Consider the following 22,722-nt stretch of genomic DNA (forward strand, 5'->3'; position numbering starts at 1 on the left):
AAGCTGAGAACATACTGATTTCAAACAATTCATGAGTGGCCAGTTTTAATCGTATGTAACAGTTATATAGTTTAATTAGATAGAAAAACGTTGGTTCAATTGAAATCGCAAGCACATTTTCATATCACTCTCAGGAATAAGGGGGAATAATCATACATCGCATTTTCAAATCCCGTTGATATGACATATGAACGACGTAACAATCAAAATAGATCCTGTCATCACCAGATACTTATCGATATTATCCAAATCACCGTACGTCCACATTATAATAAAGAAAGTGGTGATTGGCATATACTTTAAAACAACGGAACGGACAGTCAGACGTCTCTGAAAAATATTACGGTGGTCAATAATAAAGTTAGTGAATTGGGTAAAAATAGCATTTGAATAAATTGGTTTCTCTTCTCAATCCATGAGAATCACCACTTCCACAAATGATTGTCGTACTTCATCTGTCTTCAAAAAAGGGTCATACAGAGAAAAAAAAACGTACGATGTGCTGTTCCGGTTCTGCTGGTTCATTTTTTGTAACATCTTCTTCTTCTATTTCTTGACTGTAGGTGCCAATAACTTCTTTTGCAGATTTCTCTCCGTAGTTCTTCGATGAACTGCCAATCAATACTAAAAACGATTGATGTATATAAATCTTCAAGAATTGATCACTTACACCAGGTCGATTCATCAATAGGCACCTCCATAAATTCGTTATCATTGGGGTTCGATACTTCTTCGTTATCTGATTTTCCGTCTACTTGATTTTGTTTCTCCTGTGAAGTCATCTTACTGGAAAACCAATAAATAAAACATTTTATCAAGGAAAGGATATACTTGAAAAATGTCTGAATATTATTGAACACTCAATTCGATCAAGGGATCTAATTGAAGTTGGTCACCTCAAAAATTGATGTAACAAGATTGGAAAAGCTTTTTTTTGCATTTGAATATGTATTCAGGCAGTTTTGGAGTTTTTTAGTTAACTTCTGAACGATTTATTAAATTTTAAAGTTATTTCAGAATACTGTTGTTCTTCTTCGAGCATAGGCTAGCTGTGCAAGGAACTTATAAGTGCAGTAGAAAAGTCGATATAGCCTTCAATTCAATGGGGGTGTGTTTGCACAAAGTGCACACAAAATGACGACAACTGCTCTGAAGGCGGTCACTACAGCAATTACTTGAGAACAAACCATCTCGATTCACAGATGACAGCGAGCAGAAAAGCACGGTGGAGCACTCAGGCTTTTGTGTCGGAAAATATAGTTTTTTTTTCAGAATTTAGGTCTGAAAAATAAGAATATCTTAAAAATTGATGGAAGAGAAATTGGAATATGGCTAGATTTCTATATGAAAATGAAGAAGGTCAACTGGTTAGTTTTTGGAAAGATGGTACTAGGACTTACAGTACCGTGCAGTAAGATATGCAAGTCGGCCTGTTTCAGTTGAAAAATATCAACTTTGAGAGGGTGATTGTCTTAAAAAGTAAATTATGTATAAACCATACAGAACAGAGGTCGAGCTTCATTTTTGTAGTTTACAACTTTATTGTACGAGCACTCTCTAGCAAGTTACAGACCAGCGAATATATTTTTCTCAAATTAACACATTTCAGTGTTAAATAGAGTGATTTTCGAACTGTCTTCTAAAAATGACCATAACTCTCTAGGGATACAAAAAGTTGTCATCTACAAAAATGAGCCTCTACCTTTGTTCTGTATGGTTTATGGAAAATTTGCTTTGTGGGACAATCAGTTTTATTATAACACACTCTCCAAGGTGGGCATTCTCAACTGAAAAATACGAAATATGATATTTTTGTATATAGATCTAATGGCTTTGATATATCGCGGAACCATCGTTTTAGTCGGTTCAAACTTGGGAAGTTTTGATTCGGCCAGCTCTATTTCTATTAATTCTATATTGATCAGTTCTAATTAGGAGCATCATCGATATCGATAAAGAAAATAAAGACACGTGATGATTACTGTAGTTCATAACGTTAAAAAAAAAGTATTCAAGTCAGACCACTTGGAGTGGAAGAACCCGAAGACCACGACGATGATTACAACGTGCCATATCAAATCGATAATTCGGATCCTAAACTCCGTTTTTCAATGGATATCAGCTGAATGAGAGTCAGGGTCGAATGAATTCTTGCTTAGAAGCTATATGATTATATCACTAGTGTTCTCCTCATGTTTATTCCGAATTACAATAAATTGCCGTTGTTCTTTGTCTCTCTTTTCTCCGAATTCCGTTACATGAAAAAGACATCTGTCAATTGACCTTTCGGCGTATTTTCCCAGGAAACAAGTGCAACTTTGAAATTTATGATCCCGCGTAATGTGTGGCTGTGCGATGCAGCGCGCTTGCAAATTAAATTTTTATTCAAAAATATATTTTTTTGTTTTTCTTTTTTTTTCTGTTTTTCAGTTAATTGGTATACAAAATCCACATTTCTTTCTTTTCTAATGATTTCCACTTTGGTTTCTGTCCAAAAAGCTTTCTTTTCGTTGGAAATTTTGCAAAATAAAATGAAAAAAAGGAGTTTGTTTTCAATAACCCAATTTTCGAGAATCGTAATTCGCATGTTACCCTTTTTCCCAGCTTCTTTCTTCTTTCTATAACAGTTAGTTTCTTTCAGCATGCTCAAATTTATCAACAATCTAGCATGTATGAATAAAAAACCGAAAAACAAATTGGCACTGACAGCCGGACCGTCGGAAAGCGCCTCGTCTACAATCGAAATATCGCCCAGGACGACTTCAGAAGATGTCATTGATGAGACACTCAATCAGAGTGTTGCTATTCCGGTATTTTAATTTTGAAGCTTGAAATTGAACTAAATAATTAATTTTTAGGAAGGACCTCTTCTGAATACGTCACACTTCATGTCGAATATTCTCTCCGATGTCTCGTACGATGCCGCTGCATTTCAGAATCGCGCGACACCAATTGATTTTTGTACTAGAGAAGTGAAAGCGGACGATGATGTTCTCAGTGAGTGGAAACTCCTATTTCAAACACAATAAATTATTTTTCAGGTATACCGAGTCGCCGGCGCAGTGTCAACACCCTCACACCATCTCCCATTCCAGAAGAAACCGAAGACAATCTCACCGATAAAAATGCCACGTACTCGCCCGATAATCTCACGAAAAACACAATCTTCGAGCCTCGTAACCGTCATTGTACTCCGCGTCTCATAAAAGTTCGAAAGGTTAGTAGTCCATATTTTAATCATTTCTTATCAATATTTACTCGATGAAAACCAAACTTAAGCGAATAATAACATATTTCGAACGAAAAATTCAGCACGCTCGTGTATACAATGGCAACGAATCGATAGCCAGCGCATCGTCATCGTCTGCATCATCGAGTAACGGAGAAAATCATCGGATTGATGTAAGTTAACTTTATTTATTTTTTTTGTTGGTTTTCAATTTAAATTGAATTATTTCAGAGCGTACGTGCTCGTGCTTCAAAATCAGCGATCAGTCAACAGCTGAAACTACGACTTACTCCAGTTATCGGCGGATCGCTTCGCCCGATTCGTGCAAAGTAACTCAAACTTGAAATACTGGAATCAATTCAATAATTTTAAATTTCTAGACGCCACAGTGTCGCATTCGATGGAAACAGCACCTTCACAGCATTGGACAGACGGCGTTCGGAGCTCGATAGAAGTCATTTTCACGAACGTCTTTCTTGTAAGTTTTGCCGAGCACTAATATTATATTTACGTGCTTTTCAAAGAGGTTACATGATGTATGTTTGAATAACAATAACCGGGAAGCTCCTCATGTTTACATTTGATAATAATGAGGTCGGTGAAGGGGCAGAGTAGCCACTCTTTGTATCGTAATCTCCGATTGGATAATCGGAGGTGAGCGCCAGCATGTGTTGGTAGCCGACCAAAACTAAACGTCCAATTTTCATACATATTTATATCTTTTACAAGACAAAAAGTTAGTGTTGTTCCAACTGAAGGTCTCGTATTACAATAGACACACCTGATGTTTCTATTAAATTCACATCAGGGGCCAACAACTCCCCGTCAGGTGTGTGTTAGTGCACTTTTATTCAATCAAGAGAGGGAACCTCTCTTCTGCTTCTATCTCTTTTATATCTGCTGGTCATTTTTCGATACATCGCCTGTCGCGGTCATTTATCAGCGCTTGTCAGCCTATTGTCCGGTCACTCGAGCCGTCTGCTCCTCCTTGGTTGTGCTCTCGGACCTCCTTAGATCTCACCTTTCCTTTCTTTTTCTTCTTCTTAATGTTTCCATTGTCTCCGTCTTCCCTCACTTTGGTTTTTGCCCTATGTTTCTAGTTGTTTCTCTTTCAAAAACCGAAAAGCAAATCTCTGGATTAATATCAACTTTATATTCTGTATTACCCACCAGATGTTTTGTATCGTTGACATCGCCCATCATAATGTGTTATGAATGTGGAACAAAAAGTTGTATAGAATGCATTGAAAATGTGCCCACAATTTCTGTAACGTCATCTTCACTTGTTTCTCACATCTTCTTCAATTCTCATGGCGCCACAACCACCTGTCCAATCCATCCCATCTGCCGGACTTTTCGCGCCTCCTTTTTTTTGAATTTGATTACGATTCTCGTCTCGATCCGCGCAATGTGAATATCCGTCTCTAGATATACTCTCGTTAGTTTTCTTTACCCGTAACATTCAAGTTAGTCTAGCTCAATGAAAATTTTCCCGACAAAATCCATCAAGTGAGTTCCATCAATATCTGTCACTAGTGTAAAACATCACTAAGTATCAATACATGCGTTGGTTTTTTCTGTTTTCTGCAGAACATCTCTCTGTTTCTCATTTCGAAAAACCTTTCTGTTCAACTCTATTCTTCTCCGCTCGTTCTTCTTCTCCAGGTATCATTGTTGTTCATCGAATTCCAGATCTTGCCGTAATTAAACAAAATGAGCAGTGAACGTGTGTCAACTGGTTCACTTGGTGAACGCCTGATGCTTCGAACACGAAGTACGGGCGGATCTGTTAGGGAAACATTGTCTAAAGCGCTTCGATCAACGCTGGGTAGAACATCTTCTGTAGAGAGGAAGGCTCTCCCGGATTATCCAAAATATGGAACTGCGCTGACTTCGACGACATCAACGGCGTCATCACCGAAGGATGGTAGCTCGGATAGTGGAGATGGGGATTCACCGAGACATCGGAAGTATTCGAGCAAGGTAAGCTCAACAGAATTAGTTTTCGCAGTTTTTAACAAACGTTCTTTTAGGATTGCGCTCGAATCTACTTCAGCAATACTAGCAGTGAATATTCTTCCCGTTCAAATTCCAGTACTCCACGTCGAATTCGTCACACAACTTCGTCTTCTGGATACGGCAGTCTCAGTCATCTTCCTCCAATCGTTCATCGGAAAAGTCAAGATCCTTTGAACTCTCTGATGTCGCAAAGCATGTATGTGCAGTCCGCTGGAGTTCTCAACGAAGAAAGGAAGCCAACATCTTTGTCGCAAAGAAGACTTTACTACGAGGATTCTACGGAAACCTACATACCGTCCTCGCCGAGTTTAACAACTCTAAAAGATTTTATGATGACCAACGAAGATGACACGTTTGAAGACGATTTCGATTATGATAACGATGATGTCAAATCAGTGATTTCTTCTGCGTCAACCAGTCGACTATTCTCCGTAGACTGCAGAATGTCAAAGTATCAGAAGAATCATTCACTCCGTCAGTTTTTGAATTCTCCAGGTATACTTGTGTGACTTTTGACTTCTAACTCCTCCAACTAGAACTATTAAACCGAACTGCTTCGTACTTTTTCTACGACCTCCTGTACTATTCTCTTCTCTCCTGATGACAAGTTATCCAAATTGCTTGTCTTTGTGAAGTTTCTTACCGAGAGAGCAATTCCCAGTGGATTTATTGTGTCCTCAAGTCGTTGATGCCTCTTTCTTTCTTCTTTGCGCTCAAGTGCGTGCGAAGCACACGTTCATTATAATTTTCTGACAAATGGCTGCTCATAACGTGTCGTCGGCGCGCTCTTGGTTGTGTGTGGTCGCCGACGACGAGACCCCTGAAGCAGGCGTCGTTCCCTCCGGATTTCATGCGTTATCTCTGTGGGTTCAGTGGGGTCCCCTCCACTCTAATGAGTTAAAGAGAGGACACAAAAAACGAAGCACTTCTCTCGGAGAAGGATCCGAGCGGAGAAGCACAAGTTGAATTATGATAGACCGATTGAAACGTGTGCAGTAGAAAGAAAAGAGGAACGAAGTGGAAGCCACACCCCTCATGTTGGTGCTCAACGACTCTAACAAAGTAGTTCTTTTATCTGACATACCCATTCCCGATTCAAATTGTTGTATTCTCTTGTGATGCTTTGATCGTATTCTATCATCTGAATTGATATCCAAGATGTTGCAACCACCGTCTCCTCGATCGGGCAAGAAGAGTATTATCAAGAGTGTAACTGGTAGGTTTTTCTATTTACTGGTCTCCAGAGCAATGAATTTTTGGAATTCTCCATCATTTTACTGAATCGATTTGCAAATTGCAAAGATTGAAAAAAACCAAGGCGCAGCTGGCTCCAGCCATCTGTCTCGTAGAATTCATTTGACGATGAAAAGAACAGTTCTCTCCGTTTTAGACACTATTTCCACAGCATCTGTCGTTTACAAGGTTCATCCTTGTTGGTTTTTCTAAAAGTTTTTTATTCTGGCGCCTGTGGTTTTACTCCCCGTTACGGAGCATCTGCCGATGGTGTCTGGTAGAGGATCATCATGATGAAGACTGCCGCGGGTTGTTTGCAACCAGCAACATTTAGCAATAAACGTCATCTTCAAGTTGTAAATCATTCGGACGTTTTAGTGAGCGCGAGTACTCATATCCTCATTCTACTATTGTCTGCAATTCTTCTCCTCAACATTTAATGTGTGATGAGACATTAGGAGGCAGATTTCGTGAATGTCATAATTGCTAAACTCCTTTTCAAAACCAAATGAGATCATTACGTATATCAATTTGAAAGGTTTTAGATGTATTGTATTAATTTCTTGCTTTGATGCCGCACCACTTTTGTCTTTTTGAACCGCACGAATCAGACTGTTGTAAAATTCATATAAATTTAGTCTTGAACCAGTTAAAATCATTACCAAAACGCTTTTAGTGGTTTCGTGTGAAATGGAGAGTCCTTCGCATTCACAACAAAAGCACTAATGGCGTCTTTACTCTTCTCTTCCACTCTTGGTTTGTGTTGTCCACCTGTGTCCTATTCTCACATGGCAAAAGAGAACGGCACCTATCTGTCATACTCGATTCGTCATCACTTCCCCTCACTCACATAACCTCAATGGCCCGTGTACTCAGCTTGCAAGACGGTGTCTGGACTAACAAGGTTGAATGTTTTATCTTAACTTTCCAATCTTACTTGATATTCATTCAAAGTTTTAAAGTTATCAGGTTAAACATCCTATAGATGTTATCTAGTTCAGGATGATCATTTCAGTGAGAACTAGACCCATTCATTCAGCTGGAAAAAGAAGAAGCGGCACCTCACGATCCGTAAAAGATGGCCACGCCTTTTTTGGTCAATGTCCCTTCTCGCTCGTTCACCCATCCACAGAATGCATTCACCCAGACACTTGCTGAGTCTCTTCTTGCTTCTACACTCCGTTTGTATGCCTCCTTCTTGTCTTATTCTTGGCCATGCCCGTTACGTCGCTAGCATCGTACACCGGTGCATATCCGCAACTGTCTTGACCGTTTCTCTCCTTTTTTCCTCGTTGGTCATCTTTTATGGACAGAGAGAGAAATGAGAGAAAGGTAGAACCACAGCCGCAAAGATATTATCCTCATATCTGAATAATTTAGTTTACAAACCGCCGTATACATGTATCTTTCTTCTTCTTTTCTCATTTTGCCCTTCTTTTCTCACTGTTCACCTTATCCCCGCCTGATTTATAACCGAACTCTCGTTTTCTAGGAAATGTTCTAATCAACAATTGTATCCCGCTGCGATTTTTGCTTACCGAAAATATCAGTACAACTCCTTCTTCTAAATTTAGAAGACATTGTCGTCGTGATCACAAAAAGTGTTTCTAGTATTCTCCGGAATACGAACACTTTTTGAATTCATCAACCACATGGCTTCACTTTGCAGTAGTTTAATTGGGTGGATAAAAAATGACAAAGAAGGTGAGTTGTCTCCTCGAATCCATTATGAAAGAATAATTGCACCAATTAGTAGTTGCATGTAACTTGAGACACTAAAAAATTGTGAATGAGATTTCTCAGATTTCTAGTGAAGCTGGAGGAATTGTTTGTAAATTTTAACTGTACAGTAAAACCTTCCCAATTTTTGAATTCAAACGCATTCAAATTCTGGAAGCCGATTCATAAATAATTCCATATGACCTGCCAATCAATTTGAATAGATTATGCTTCTCCTCGTTGTCTCTTTTGTGCCCCACAATATTTTTTGTACCTTATGTTGCATATGTATGTTTTCTCTTCTTTATGCCTATTAGCAATTCGTCACCAAAGAAACCTGCCGTCCAACCGAACACCAATTATGATATTTCTCCGAGAACCATATCGGTTAACAGTCGTCAGCCACTGGAAACGAATAAGTATTAGGAGAATTCGAAGACCATCGTCTTTAATGTGTTATCGTTTAAATGTGGGCGGAGTTTTGGGAAGAACAATCACTTTCGAATCGTTTTCTTGTCTGTTTTGTCCTTCTTTTGCTATCTGTTTTGCTAGAAAGACATATGGCTAAAACTGTAGCACCGTTCTGCATCAAACGTAGGTTTTTCTTTTTATTCTTCCTTTGTTTCGTTTCGATTTTCGACGAATTTCGTGTGGGAGTGTTTATCGCTATTAATCTACGATAGGCTTGTGGTCATCTTCATGTGGGATCCACTTCTTTCCCCAAATATATTTTCACATTCTGACGCGCTTTTCTGGTTATCTGACCTCTCATCTCCTCAAGGAAGAGGATGAATGGAACGCGCTCCTCCACGGGGTTTTCTACAACAAACGTTTTTGAATTGGGAGAAATGCTCTGAGGGAGATTGAACTAGAGGGAAAAGGAGATGCCTGTAGAAGACTGTTTGGTGTAAGGTGTATCCCAAGATGGTAAATATTGGTTGTTCGTCTTACTTGTTTTGGCCTTGACTCTGGTAACCGAACCCTCTCCGACAACAACCTCTTTATTGTGTGAATGTCGTAATTTGGGGTGTCCTCCTGATATTATTGAAGGGAATGAGAGAAGTTTGGAATCGGTTTCTCACTAGAAAGCGATCAAGAACACAAGTTCTGATTGATCAGTTTCCGCTACATTAGTTCGTTTACTCAAAGGTCAATTTGAGGGGAAAACCGACCAAGACAGAAGATCATCGAAAATTGAATGCTAAAAGTAATTGTAGAAAATAGATCTGATAAAGAATATGCTTTGTTGTATCATTTCCAAATCTGCCATCGAATCATGCTGCATCACTCCAACATTAATGATAGTCAATCTTGGTGGCCTCCTGTCATCTAATTATGCAATAGCAGATGGTCTCTTCTTTTTCTCTCCGGAAGGTACACAGATTAAGGGTGACCAAGCGCAAAGAGAAAAAGAAAAAACCGAATTGAGGAAGAAGGAAATGGATTCGGGTAAACAGGAGTGAGGAAAAAAAACCATTTGACACATGTGTTTGTGATCAGCTCGCTGTCACTGGTAGGTCTACAAATGATTCAATATTTTATGGAGGATCAAGAGGACATGACAAGAAAGATGAAAACGAATAGCCGGTGTGTAAAATAGAGAAAAACGACAAAGTTGTTCGTGGACCCAATTGAATCCGCTCTTTCGCCTGACTGATTGATCCTAAAGTGAGGGCGGACGCGGCGACAAAACTACTTGTGATGATGATATGAGAGCATCCCTTTTCTCTCTTCTCCCCCCACCAGGTCTCAATATCCTTTTCATTTTCGAACCTGCATAGTTTTCGGCATCTCTTTCTCTCCTCTTTCACTCTTTTTGTTGTCAGATGAGAGCCCTAGCTTTGTAGTTGCTGATCGACTCATGCCTGGTGATTGATTACACGAAGAAAACATAGCACTTGTAGAGTTATGTTGTTTTCAGAGTGATTAACGATTACCACCTACGACCTGTTTATTTGCTGTATTTCTTTGCTTTTTTGATATATTCGAACTACTATTAGATGCTATTAATCGAACGAAAATGTGTCTAGTCTGTGCCGGATGTAAAGTATTATCTACCATACGAGCATATTGTACTGGATTCATGCCTAATATTACCGTAATCATTGCGCCAAAATCGGCGTTGTCCTCTCCCACTTGTTCGACAGCTTCTTCCACTTCGGATATTGCTGTTCATCGGAGTATCCCGGAGATCTACGTGCCCAATGATAAATATAACGAGGAGACACCGATTCGGCGGAAAAGCCATGGGAGTCGTAAGTTTCATCAACTAACTCATGATAGTATGTGTAATCCTGACGAACAATTGGTATACCACAAATATTCGTGTACGAATCGTTAAAAAATTATTGTCTGTCATTCGTTCACTGACTCATTGGGGTTCTCGGGAAGTGGTCATCTTCAATGTATTTTTATCACCGATTAGCGGCATCTTCTAACAAATTACACCGGAAGATTGGGAGAGAGGGTTATCTTGTGGCTTGGAGGAATGCTATCGAGATCAACAACTTTATTTTTTACCTGGTCTTGTCATTAATGTACAAATTGGAAGAATTTGTCGGATTGAGAAAGAAAATTCGATTATTTCGATTGTAGAATAAGATCTTGTGAAACTAATCTAGGGAGGGGGCGATTTAGAAAAATATCTATATAAATGAATTAAACAAAGTAATTTTTGCAGTTCGTCTTCGTAAACGTGGAGATACGTCACGTCGTGATGCTGTTGAAGCAGGATTCGAGCCGAGAGACGCTGTTCCAAGATGTCATTCAACACAGTCATTGAGAGATGTTCAACGTGTTCGATCGTATAACAACTCACAGTTTCAGGTGAATTTTTATGGGTTTTTGAATTGAAAAAGTCATAATTCTGAAAAATGTTTAAAATACTTTTTAAAAAACCAGTTTAATTAGGAGCACTTCTAGTGAGTTCCCAAGAGGTGGTACTACAATTTCTGAAATCTGGACATTCTTGTTATAAATCAGTTTTTTTTTAAAATCTAAAATTTCCAGGCGAGTGATCTTTCCCTGAACCCGAATGGAAGTGTTCGTGCCGCCTGTGACAGTACTAGCGGAAGTGTCATCGCCCCAACCGCCATCGTCAACCCGGCACAACAGATTAACAACCGTCAGAATCACATTCATCCACATCGACAGCAACATCACATGAGTTATGAGAAGGATCTAGTTCAACATCATCATATAGACGTGGATCGTCGACGAAGCCTTCAAGCTCTGAACGGATGTGAGTTTTCTTGTCAACTTGTTAGATTACTGAGCGCAGAGAGTTGAAGAGAGTCGAGCTACTGTTTGTGATAAAGTGGGTGTGCTCTGAGTGGACACAACGAAACAGAAACAGTGAGAGCTTTAGGAGCATAGAGATAGTGTGTGGAGAAACAAAATATAGAGAAAGTTTTGTGTGAATCGGCCTGCGATTGAATTGAATCGAAGTGAGCACACATAGCACACGTACAAACATACAGACCCACTGACGGCACACGTCGTATATTTCCATCCCGGTCGTCTCTTTTGGCGTTGGTGGTGTTTATAGTCTTTATCAGTATATATTTGACAATCACCCTTTTTCCCTTTAAGAGAAGTGTGATAGGAGAGCGAAAGTTTTGTTTGTATGTATTTGCTCTAGATTTCAAGTACTCAATTTTCATTTCACTTTCTGTGACATTTTTACTTTCTTCCTGTTCGCGTGGCTATCACGCTTTTATTCACTGTTGTCACAATGCAGTCAATTAGAGAGCCGCGAAATGTCGAGCTAATTCGAGGAAGCACCAAGTTTATGCGATCAGTGTCACACGGGCGGGCGAGCACTTGGCGACGTAATCGAATCAGACCGGACAATGAGATTTCAGCATCTGCTCTGTACCAACTTTCGAATGGATCACCAAATGGAGGAGCGAGATCTCAATTCTCACCATCGGATCTTGCTGTCAACGCCCCAGTTCATCATGTAGGAAGTCGAGTTCGTGTGGCCAGTGTCAATCAGATTTGCGATTCGAGTAGTGGACCACAGTACAGTATCGAGTGAGTTTTTCTTTTTTTTTAACTTAAAACTAAAATAATATATATGTTTTTGTGGACCAAGAAGGGCTAGTTTTTGAGCAAAAAACAAAAACCGTTCTTCATAGAAGTTGATCAAAAGAGAGATAAAAACCTGTGAATAACAGTTTTTGTCTTTTTTTTACCACCACTTGCGGAATAAAATGAGTACAGGAAATCCGGTTTCACGATTTATCCCTTTTCCTCGTTGACGTCGGTGTCTTTTTTTCATCGAAACCGCCAAACCTTCGATTGCTTTCTCAAGCAGTAAGAAGATTTGAATTGGTTTTCAAAGAATAGAACTCATATGTTTCAAACTATCAATCAAACTTCATGACCCGGATTTCAATGTGGCGATCTCTATTGCTCCGGAGGCGGTTACTTTGTTGTTTTTCGAAGGAAACCTTCTTTCGATGTAACTTCTTCTCCGCTTAGTTTATTTCTATCCTACCACTCTGTGAAGACACCGACGTCTGCTCGTCGAGAATCATATTTCATCGATATTTCTTCTTCTGCGCATTTCTTTTCCTGACATAAGCACCACGGATTCCTTGTTATTTTTTCCTTTAGAAATCGTTTCGTATTCAATTGCTCCTCCATGAATAGCAATCAACCAAATTGATGTGTCCTACGTAAATTTGATTCAGTCGGGACATTAGGAGCGTTTTCCTCAGAATCCTTGCGAATCCCTCCCTTTTGGTCCGAAAAGCTTCAAAGTTTTCGTAAGAAACTATTGTGAAATACTCCATTGAGTGGTACCTATCACATTTGATATTCATTTGTTCCAAGTTTGAGTTCCCTTGAGATATTCTCTGAGTTGAGTATAAAATGTCATTTTTCATTCTTTGACACATTGGTCAGATGTTGTCAATGTTGCGAATCTCTCGTCTGGGAACCGAGGAGTGCATATGTGAGAGAATGGGTCTCGCCCTCGAGCTACATCTAATTGGGACTCTTCTTGTCCTCATTATTCATATATCGTCTTCTCCTCCTCCTTCAATGAACCTCTTCTCGGTCAAGAAGTGCACATCTTTTTCTATCATGGTGTCAAAAGCATTGTTTAATCCAAGAGCCTCGAAAGACACTGAACGTTCACACAGTTCCTGTCAGCCTTCTTTCATGTTTGTTGTTAGGATTCATCTCGCGTCATTGAGATTGATATTTGTTTTATTTCCTGTCCAATTTATCTTTCGGAATTCATTCAGATCAAATGATATGAACAATGTGTTCTGTTCATCTCATTCTTTTTCAATTTTTATTCTGAAAATTAGTCAGTTTTCCACATCTGTTCTCGTAGTTCCCTCACCGAAATGTTATGAATTAGATGAGCGGCTGTGGTAAAAGAAGAACCATCTTTTCCCATTTCGGGTTAGTAAACCGATATAAAATGCGCATGTTGCATGCACATTTACAAACGACGACATTCATCCTGAAGAGTGCGGACACAACGGGATACTGAGACATGTCGTAAAAGAAGGTGACGGTACTGATGATTCGTCAGGAGACGAGGTCCCCAAAGACCGTATGTTCCCTTCTTTTTTTACTTCTACGACACTTTTTTCTTCGACATTTTTCTTAACTGATTCACACAACCGCCCAACGCCGATATTTGTTTGCCCAACGTCATCACTTTTCTCATTTCGTTCATGTCTCTTTTAGAATTTGAAAATTCTTATTGAAGTTTTGAGAAGTAGGAAATAATTCTAGATTCACCACATTTCTCACGACACGAACGTTCAGAAAATAAGATAGATGGTGCCCTTACACATCTAAATCCCAGTTAATTCATGTGTGCGCTCGTCTTGTCTGTTGGCTCTAACCATCTCCTCCACCGCCAGCCGTCACGTTTTCGTCCGGAATGAAAGCACGAGTAGAAGAAGGAAAAGGAGAAGAAGAAGACACGGGCCTGTCCCAAATTGGCTCCCATCCATTCCCTTCCCACACGAATCGATTTAGTTTTTTCCTGTGTGTTCTTCGAGTTTCCAAGATCACACACTGTTGACCAACTGACTTTTCGTCTGGACACTGCAAAAACTTTAGTATAAGTGGTCATTCCCTCCGACATTATTTCCCTTCTTTCATTTATTTTTTGCTGCTCGGCTCTTCTTTTTGTCTCATCTTCTTCTTCTTCTTTTACTTCGCAGTAGTTTTTTTTTCTATTTTTCGAAAGAATTCCCACCAACTTCCGTTGAGCTTCTTCGTCGAGAGAGAAAGTGTAAGAACGGGAACTTTTTGAATATCAAAAATGTAACCTTGAACCTTTTTTCGAATGCAAACTTGCAGACAGGAATGTTTTCTCTCCTTTTTCTTTTCTTTCATCATTCTTCGATCTCTTTTCTTTTCTCTTTTCTTTACTTGAAACCTTCATTTTGAATATTTCTCCTCGAGATTCTTCGTTTTTAAACTGAAATCATCTCGTCACTGCTTCTAGAGTTCCAATGATACCATGTCATTAGTGTCCGGAAAAACGGAGAATTCGGCACGGTGGTCCATCCGTCCATCATGTTCCTGTAATGACTCACTGTTCACTATATCCGACACAGAATGCTCGGAAATAGAAGCAGATATGCGACACAAAGATCGGCATAACTGGAAAAGGAGGTTATTTTGATGAAAAACTAGAACTAAAAATAATAGAATAATGAAATGAAAATTCTAATTCTCATAAATTTCAGTCAGCGTCGAAGCGTCCACAACATTGCAAATCCAGTCCGAAATTCGTTTGTGGAAGGAATAAAAAACACGTCGACTCCGAAAAATCAGGTTAGTTCTTTTTTAAATTTCAAAATTATTCAACTGAAGCCATCTACCATAGGATCTATAAAAAGAACCAGAGGTCACCTCTTCTTCACATTGAAATTGAACATTGCCCTTGTAGGTGTCAAAGTTTTTTTCGGTTGGTTTGAATCGCTGACTATTTTTACACACTTTCTTTTTATACATGCCGACTGAACGCCTCATTTGTCCTCGACTGTTCACTCACTTGCTGCAAAAAAAACCCAGTTTCCGACCGACCGATAGGCAAAAGCAATCTCTAATTTGGTGACTGCGACGACGGGGTGGCCACTTTTTATGTTCTTTTTGGTGTTAATCGGAGGGTTGACTAGGGCATAATCTCCTTGTCTCAAGGAGTGTCAAACATTTTATTTCCGACTTTCGCTCGAAATCAGAATCTGAGGCCGCTTGTATCTATATTCTAGAGTTTAGTCTCATAGTTGAGTCATAAAAGTCAGTATAAATAACAAAAGATGCTTCTTTTTCCAAAATGTATAAACATTTTCTCTTCTACAAAACGCGGTAAACATTTGTATCCATTGTATTATAGGAACCGAGTGTTTACCTGAATCCGAACCTTTATTATTCCTCCCCACCTCTCCACACCCATTTCTTTTTCTATTCAACGCCAATTACTGTTCGGAAACGCATGGTACATAGTTGTGGATTGAAAATGAACGCACCTCTTCCACTTCTTTCCTCTTTTTGTTCATTCCTATGTTTCCTTTCTCTCACACTCTGTGTAGTTCTATGCATTTCATCTCCTAGTTAGTTCTACTCTTTGACTATCTGCGTCTCTCCGTTTCTAGTTATATCTCATTTCATTTCTCTCTCCAGATAAATTCTCTTGTCACCTCTTGTTTTTTTTTCTGATTCGATCACATTGTTTTCCCAAAACACTCACTTTTTGGAATTTTCGCAATCATTAAAAATAATCGAGTTCTAATCTAAATTAACTGTGGAATCTTCAATCATAATTACACTATTTATAGTTCGAAACAGAATCTTTTTCAGCAGTTATATATTTTCAGAAGTTGCATATTTTGTTTTCATACGAAGCTCGGGTTCAAATAGAAACCTTTTTGCTTCTATTGAGTAAAACTCACCCCCCCCCCCCTTTTGTGTTGATTCTATTGTAGACATCAGAGCTTTCCACCGTCTTAGCAGACAACTAATCGTAAGAGCCATATGACAATAGAGGCAGACGGTGACAAAATGTGTGGCCACTACTCCTTTATTTCTCTTTTGATTTTATACGTTTCCATAGATTTTGAGTATGAGGACGTCGGTGTGTTGAGGAAAACATTCGAAGCAGATGTCGCCAGATACTTACTCTTTCTGACGCGTCCCTTCTCAACCAACCTCAGATTCCTGTTGTCTATTCCTGTAGATGACGAGTTATACTGTCATGTGATCCTTCGAAATTTCAGTTTTATTGGAAAACGTGGTCAGAGAGAGAAACAGTCACCACTTTTTTCCACATTTTCCCCATTAATTAGAACAACTAGATTATGTATGTATACCTCGCGTTCTGATTGATGAGTGTTTCTTTACTTCCATCTTTCTTCTTTCTTCGTTGCTATTCTCTTTTTCTTCTTTTTCAATTTCAGCCTAGTCATCATCTTTTCTAACACGAAGAAAAGAAGAAAAATACAAACACACAATCCCCCTTTTCAATTCTCTTTCGGCAATCACGAAAACTCTTTTTTTGCTTCCATCGTTGGGTAAATAGTGTCAAGTTTTTTTGGCCGGGTTCCACTGTTGTCCGTGATGGTGGCGGCGCCATCACTATTGTTGTCCCTCGTTGGCTCTTCTTCTTTTCTAATTTTTCTCCTCTCCTCAATTTTGATACTAAACTATTTGCCCTACTGATCGAAACGATATAATCTATGTCATTTCTTAACAAAGAGAGAAAGAGAGCGATACATTGAAACATGTGGCGACTGTGGTGGTTTGGGTTTGCCCTAGTGCGCAATGAACACATAACCCCTATGCACAGATATATGAATCGTTAAATGTGTCACCTCTTCGATCGAAGTGGGCCAAAAGGTGTCGAGTTACACACCACCACGGCGGCTTGTGCACATTGTGCATAATACTTCTCAAAAAATTAGAAGCTTCTAGTTTCTGGCGATTGTCACTCAAATCCCAACCTCATAACATTTCCATGCCTGTTGATCCTTATCGATGATGTCCTGGCTGCCCATATGACTGACATATCCGTTCTCCCGGTCTTCAATTTCATTCCGTCAAACGGTTTTATGTCTTTTTCTTCTTCTTCTTTCTGCATTTCCTTTATTGTCTTCCACTTCTTTTCATTTTTCACCGCTACCGCCGCGGATAATTATCTCCTTTTGCCGTCTCCTCCTCCTTGCTAAACTTTATAATTAGAGTCTCAACATGAAGCTTCCGAAAAAATACATACCGCTTCTTTGTTTTTTTGGAGGATATGGAAGAAGGGGAAAAAATGTGTGGAATTGTGGAGACCCGGTTCGAATAATTCGATTTTCCTCCTCGCCCTTTATACCACACCCTTTCCACAATCCCTCTTCCTCTAATTCTTCCACACTCTCTTCGTCTCGGTCTCTGGTAGAATCCACCTTTTTTTCGATTTCAAATCGAGTTCATCTATTTCTTCAATATGCTAATTTCTCGACGTTTCCTTCCTCCTCGCCCTACTAGAATGCCCATTTTTACTGCTTTTGTTGCAATTATAAAACACACAATACTTTTTTTCATGGTCTTCTTTTCAAAAACTTGTAATCACTTTGTAAGAACACGCTCGACTTATTCTATCACTCGTTTAATTATCTCTGTTAGTTTAGTTCATGCCTCATTTACTACCCGCCTAGTGATTGTTGTTTCACACTTTTTCCATAGTATTCGGTAGTAAATGTTTCTAGATATTTCTGGAATGACGGGTCCTCTTTTTTGTTTCGAAACATTTTGACTCTACTGGCAACACTTTAGGGAAAATGTTGCCGCTCCCCGTGCCACCATCTATCGCTCTTCCGCAATAGATCTTCCTGGTTATCACATTTTCGATTGCCCATCCTTGTTTTTTTCTCTGTATTAGCTCAAGAGCCGTACGGTCATTCGATTGTCTGTCCATCTTGCAGAAGCATCATTGCCTAGAAGATTGTTTGTCTTTTTTTCCGCGCACGCGGTGCGTTGCACCTCACTATATGCCCATCATCATCATAAGCATAAAAACGAGAGAGAACGTATGTGTGGTGTCGTTTTCCACTCTGTTGTTTCTACCAATACACACAGTCTTTTTTCTTTCGAAAATTTTCTCGATCTGTGAATCTCTGTTCTTTCTTTCCGGCCGTCAATCTTTGTTCCAGGTTGATTCGCTACCTGTAGACTTCCGCACTGCCACAGAGCTACTCATGATATCCACGCTTCTCTGCGCGTAGAGTCTCTTTCTGCTCTTTCTGCGATCTTATTTCCCCAAAAACTTCAACTTTTTTGACAGGTAGTCCTCTCTGGATTATCCGAGACTCTTCCCCGAAGTTTTAATGTTATTACCATTCTTTTTCTGCTTCCAATGTCACTCGTTTCATTGTTTCTCCGTCTTCCGATTACTCAAATTGTTTTCAAGTTGTGTGATACTGACCTAGAAATCAAGGATAATAGGGCCTTTTTGTATTCCAATGTTCGAAAGAAATGACACAATCAGACATCGTTTTGAAACTGTTCGTAACTCATGACTCATGTACCAGACGCTCCTATTGTTTTCTCCGTTTCCGATTCTCCATTTTGAGAGAAAAATGTTTTGAAAAGCATTACTTGAAGTATGCACGCGCGGCTCTTGTTCTTTTTTTTTAAATAAATTTCCATTCAATTGAACACAAAAAAGGGGAAGAACTCGCTCTTCCATTTCACATGCATCCTTCTTGCCATCAACTAGTAGTTGTCTCCGTCGTCCTTCCCACACACATTTAGCTGCTACTGATTCTTATCTTGGTTGCAATTCGAAATCGGAGAAGGCTTTTTTCTTTCTCGCAGTTCAATTCAACTTTTCACATATCCATTCTCCATTACTTCATTGCTATTCAGATCACCAGTTTTTTCTCAGTGTTCTTCTAATAATCTCACACATTTATGAAATGAATTTCAAGGATTCTCTCGCTCTTCGTTTTCCCAGCGCCTCCACCCACACACGATCGAAATGATCAGTGAAAAAAGAAGAAGTTTTGTGATAATTCCCACAACATTTCGGGTCATTCAACCTCTATCTCATCTGGTGGACCAGTTAGCAATTGGGAGAATTTATGGCCACCATGGTCACTTCTTTGGCTGGCGCCGCCTTCATTTCTCAAATGTATTCCGTCAGTTTCCCTATCAGTCCTCGATCAATTCATTCCGTTCGTTTTTCCAGGCGATCGTCGTGGCTTCTTTTACTTCTTCCTCTGCTTTTATTTTTATGTCTTTAATGTCCGCCGCTCACTCTTTTCCCCGTTTTCGTTTCTCTTCCCCTTCTCCTTTTTCATCTTGAAATATTTCATTCCCTGAATTCCATTTCACTTTTTTTCCAGCGAAACGAACCTCATACCTACGTGTAGATACAAATATATAGGAAAAACGACAGAAAACGCATAATAATTTTCGCATCTTCGTCGAAAATTTATTTCCGAAAAAAACAGTTTTGATGAAATATCGTAATTATTTGTGTGGCGGATGAACATTTGTTGTTGTGGTGGAGCAATGGGCAGATTCTATACAAAAATGATAGAACGGTTGACGGGTGGCTCAACGTCGCCAACGTCCGATCAGAATGGGAATAGTCATCTTCCTCCAGCGCCACGTCATCACTCGTCTCATCATCAAATTGAGACGATCAGTGGCTCGTCGAAATTACGAGCTCAATCAGGCAGTCCTGCACTGAATAGAAAAAAGAGACCAGAGGTATATAGGATTGTGGTAGATGGCTTCAAATGAAAGAATTATTTTTTGCTTTGAAATATTCTCAATTCAAGTTGATATTTTCCAGGTCGCAGTTGCTCCATTGGCTCACAAAAGTCGACATTTGAGCGAATCTCGAGATGAAATGCGCACCGAGCGACGTGGCAGTGGTGGTGGTGGACAGATTAATCTTCCAGCCTACACTAACTTTTTAATGAGACATCCAGGAGAAGAACGCCTTGGTATGTTCTGAAATTTATTTCAGCTTTACTAAAACATTTGTTGAGGTATTCCAGTTGATGGTCCAGTCACAACTGCCAGTGATGCACGGATCGCCTACTTGGAGAAGAAAATCAGAGAGCTAGAGATGTCACAGAAGGAACAACAGAGCTCGAATTCCACGCCGAATCAGTCAAGACGTAAGTCTTCTAAAATAATGATTGTTACGGAAAAAATTTAAAATTATCCTGGGAAACAGTGGGAGGTCACTGGAGACAATAAATGTTGAACTGATAAAGGGATGCCGCCGATTAGGTGAAAGTAGTGAGATAATCGCTTCTAATCGCATAAGATGGATAACATGACATTGATTTGATAATAGAATTATGAGAGAATGCAATTGTTGCAGATTCGTCGTCCAAATCGTCTCACTTCAATGGAAGCACAAATATGTCGACAAGTGAACAGCTTCGAGTGCAGGAGATGAGTGAAGAGTTGGCGACGAAGGAGCGAAAAGTGACATCCCTTGAATCGAAACTGCTGAAAGCGTATCAGAAAATTGAACGTCTCAATGAGGATTACAATGGGAGAATCAAGGGACTAATGTACGATTCGGAAAGAGCAAGAGATGATTTGTCACGGTGTCTCGATAAGATTCAGCTATTAGAAGGAGAATTAGACGAGACACGAGCTGCTGCTCAGAATGGAGATCATGCCAACGAGCAGGAGTATCATGATCTTCGTGATAAGATCTGGAAACAAGAGCGAGAACTTCAGGAGAGCCGGACGTTGTTGACTCGCTTACGTGAAAAAGAAGCTGAATTCGAGAGAATGAGATCAGAGAAAGGATATCTCGAGTTGAAGAATGAGAATTTGAATAAGAAGCTGGAAGCGAAGAAGCGAGCGGTCGAGGAGTTGGAAAGAAGTGTGTCGACACTCAGGCTTGAACAAACTATTTGTCAGCAATCGTGCTCTTCAGGATCAACACCACTGGCTGACGAGATGGAGACGATGTCAGACATAAGACCCTCTTTGGCTAGACCGTACACGAAAGTGAGTAACTTTTTTTTTTGAAAGAATGAACTCTAGTAAATCTATCTAAATTTCAGGCTCATTCTACGTTGGGATCGCACAACATGTCACCATTATCTCATTCGAAATCTAGTGGTCTCACCAAAAGTTTCTCGAACTTTGCCCTCAACTCGTCCAAACAACGTGACGATATCACACCGATGATGAGTCGATCGATTCGTGAACAGAATCGTCATATCACTATGTGCCGAGCAATGGTTGTCTGCCTAAAAGATACGGTTGATCGAATGGCTCGTGGAGAGAATCCAGATGTTGCTCGTCTTCTTGGTGTCAAGCTGAATGTGATGTCGGAAAGTGAGATGGACGATGATGAAGATTTCGAGGCTGATGAATCGAAACCATTCTCGATGATGTCTGCTGAATCAGCGGTAAGAAACTTAACAAATTATCACTTACTATATTTATATTTCTATTTTCAGCTCGCAAAGCAATGTACAAAATTGGCTGATCTCGACAAAGACCTTGACACAATCCGATGCCAACTAGCCGATTGGCATGGTCAAACGAGTGCAGAAGGAGAGGGCGATCGTGAAGTGTGTCGAGTACAGTAGCAAACTATTGGCATCCTATTCGTCTACTATTTAATCATGTTTTGCTCGTATTCAATTGTACCATAGTTCTCAATCCGCCCATTTCTCCTCTCAATCCCATCTCCTTCAATTAATAACTTTGTAAGTATCAATTATCCTTGCAATCGTGTAATTAAAAACTGTCAAATGCATTCTGTGTGATGGCGTGTTGATTATCAGAAGTACGAGGTCAGTGCTCTTCACATGTGCATTTTCACTCAAATTCTGGAATCTCACGTTCATCAACCCACAACTGCATCCATCTATACTTTCGACCCCCATTTCCTATTACGCGGTATCTCCACTCCCATTCATCCATCAAATGTTCTTCCGTTTTTACCCTATTTCCAAGCAGAACTTTGTTGTTTTACTAACGCAAAAGCTCTCCTCTGACTGCATATTTCCATGTCAACGTTTCTTCCTATCATTTCTATCAACTTCCATATCGTTACTGAAGATCAAATTTTCTGTCGAATAAGTTTGGAATTGAAATGAATGTGAAATACATTTTTTAATCGTTTTACACTACATAGCAAAGAATGAGAAAGGTTCCAGTAGCCATGGTTGTGAACGAATCAGCCTGAAATCTTGTACATCGAATCGAAGAGAAATCCAGAAGTTCTTCATGAATGAAATGTTCATGATTTTTTTTAGAATTAGAATCAAAGGGATTTGTCAAAAATCGGCCCAGGTTGAACTTTCTCTCGAAATTTTTCGAAAATTCAGAGTGAAAATTCCAAAACTACCAAATATATTCATCTTTTGACGGAAATCGAATTTTTAGTCAAAAACTAGACTTAGTCAAGAAAAAAAGCAAAACATTTAGAAAAAAATTCGAAATTTGGTTCAAAACGAGGCGCGCCTGTATCCCCCCGATTTGGGGCTTGGGGTATTTTTCGAGGGGGCATG

At 39.5% G+C, this 22,722-nt stretch overlaps 5 protein-coding genes across 5 annotated transcripts; 4 read left to right on the forward strand and 1 right to left on the reverse strand.

Annotated features, from left to right (window-relative positions):
• Positions 1-165: 165 nt before the first annotated feature.
• GCK72_017710 (uncharacterized protein) lies at positions 166-782 on the reverse strand (the record flags this gene model as incomplete). Its single annotated transcript, XM_003112456.2, has 3 exons — positions 166-330; positions 497-624; positions 671-782. 3 exons carry the CDS (start codon positions 780-782, stop codon positions 166-168), a joined length of 405 nt encoding a protein of 134 aa, XP_003112504.2.
• Positions 783-2,642: 1,860 nt separating this feature from the next.
• GCK72_017711 (uncharacterized protein) lies at positions 2,643-4,953 on the forward strand (the record flags this gene model as incomplete). Its single annotated transcript, XM_003112305.2, has 7 exons — positions 2,643-2,810; positions 2,859-2,997; positions 3,042-3,217; positions 3,313-3,402; positions 3,461-3,558; positions 3,610-3,707; positions 4,895-4,953. 7 exons carry the CDS (start codon positions 2,643-2,645, stop codon positions 4,951-4,953), a joined length of 828 nt encoding a protein of 275 aa, XP_003112353.2.
• A 34-nt stretch (positions 4,954-4,987) lies between these two features.
• On the forward strand, positions 4,988-5,757 carry GCK72_017712 (uncharacterized protein; the record flags this gene model as incomplete). The annotated part of the gene is made up of 2 exons (XM_053732221.1): positions 4,988-5,212; positions 5,263-5,757. The coding sequence occupies 2 exons, from the start codon at positions 4,988-4,990 to the stop codon at positions 5,755-5,757; spliced, it is 720 nt and encodes a 239-aa protein (XP_053581134.1).
• Positions 5,758-10,220: 4,463 nt separating this feature from the next.
• GCK72_017713 (uncharacterized protein) lies at positions 10,221-18,444 on the forward strand (the record flags this gene model as incomplete). Its single annotated transcript, XM_053732222.1, has 6 exons — positions 10,221-10,455; positions 10,881-11,026; positions 11,210-11,441; positions 12,064-12,235; positions 14,926-15,013; positions 18,373-18,444. The coding sequence occupies 6 exons, from the start codon at positions 10,221-10,223 to the stop codon at positions 18,442-18,444; spliced, it is 945 nt and encodes a 314-aa protein (XP_053581135.1).
• Positions 18,445-19,708: 1,264 nt separating this feature from the next.
• GCK72_017714 (uncharacterized protein) lies at positions 19,709-21,795 on the forward strand (the record flags this gene model as incomplete). The annotated part of the gene is made up of 7 exons (XM_053732223.1): positions 19,709-19,936; positions 20,022-20,175; positions 20,230-20,352; positions 20,562-21,077; positions 21,132-21,205; positions 21,262-21,612; positions 21,664-21,795. The coding sequence occupies 7 exons, from the start codon at positions 19,709-19,711 to the stop codon at positions 21,793-21,795; spliced, it is 1,578 nt and encodes a 525-aa protein (XP_053581136.1).
• Between the last annotated feature and the right edge of the window lie 927 nt (positions 21,796-22,722).

The sequence above is a fragment of the Caenorhabditis remanei genome, chromosome V, assembly GCF_010183535.1.
Source record: "Caenorhabditis remanei strain PX506 chromosome V, whole genome shotgun sequence".
NCBI lineage: Eukaryota > Metazoa > Nematoda > Chromadorea > Rhabditida > Rhabditidae > Caenorhabditis > Caenorhabditis remanei.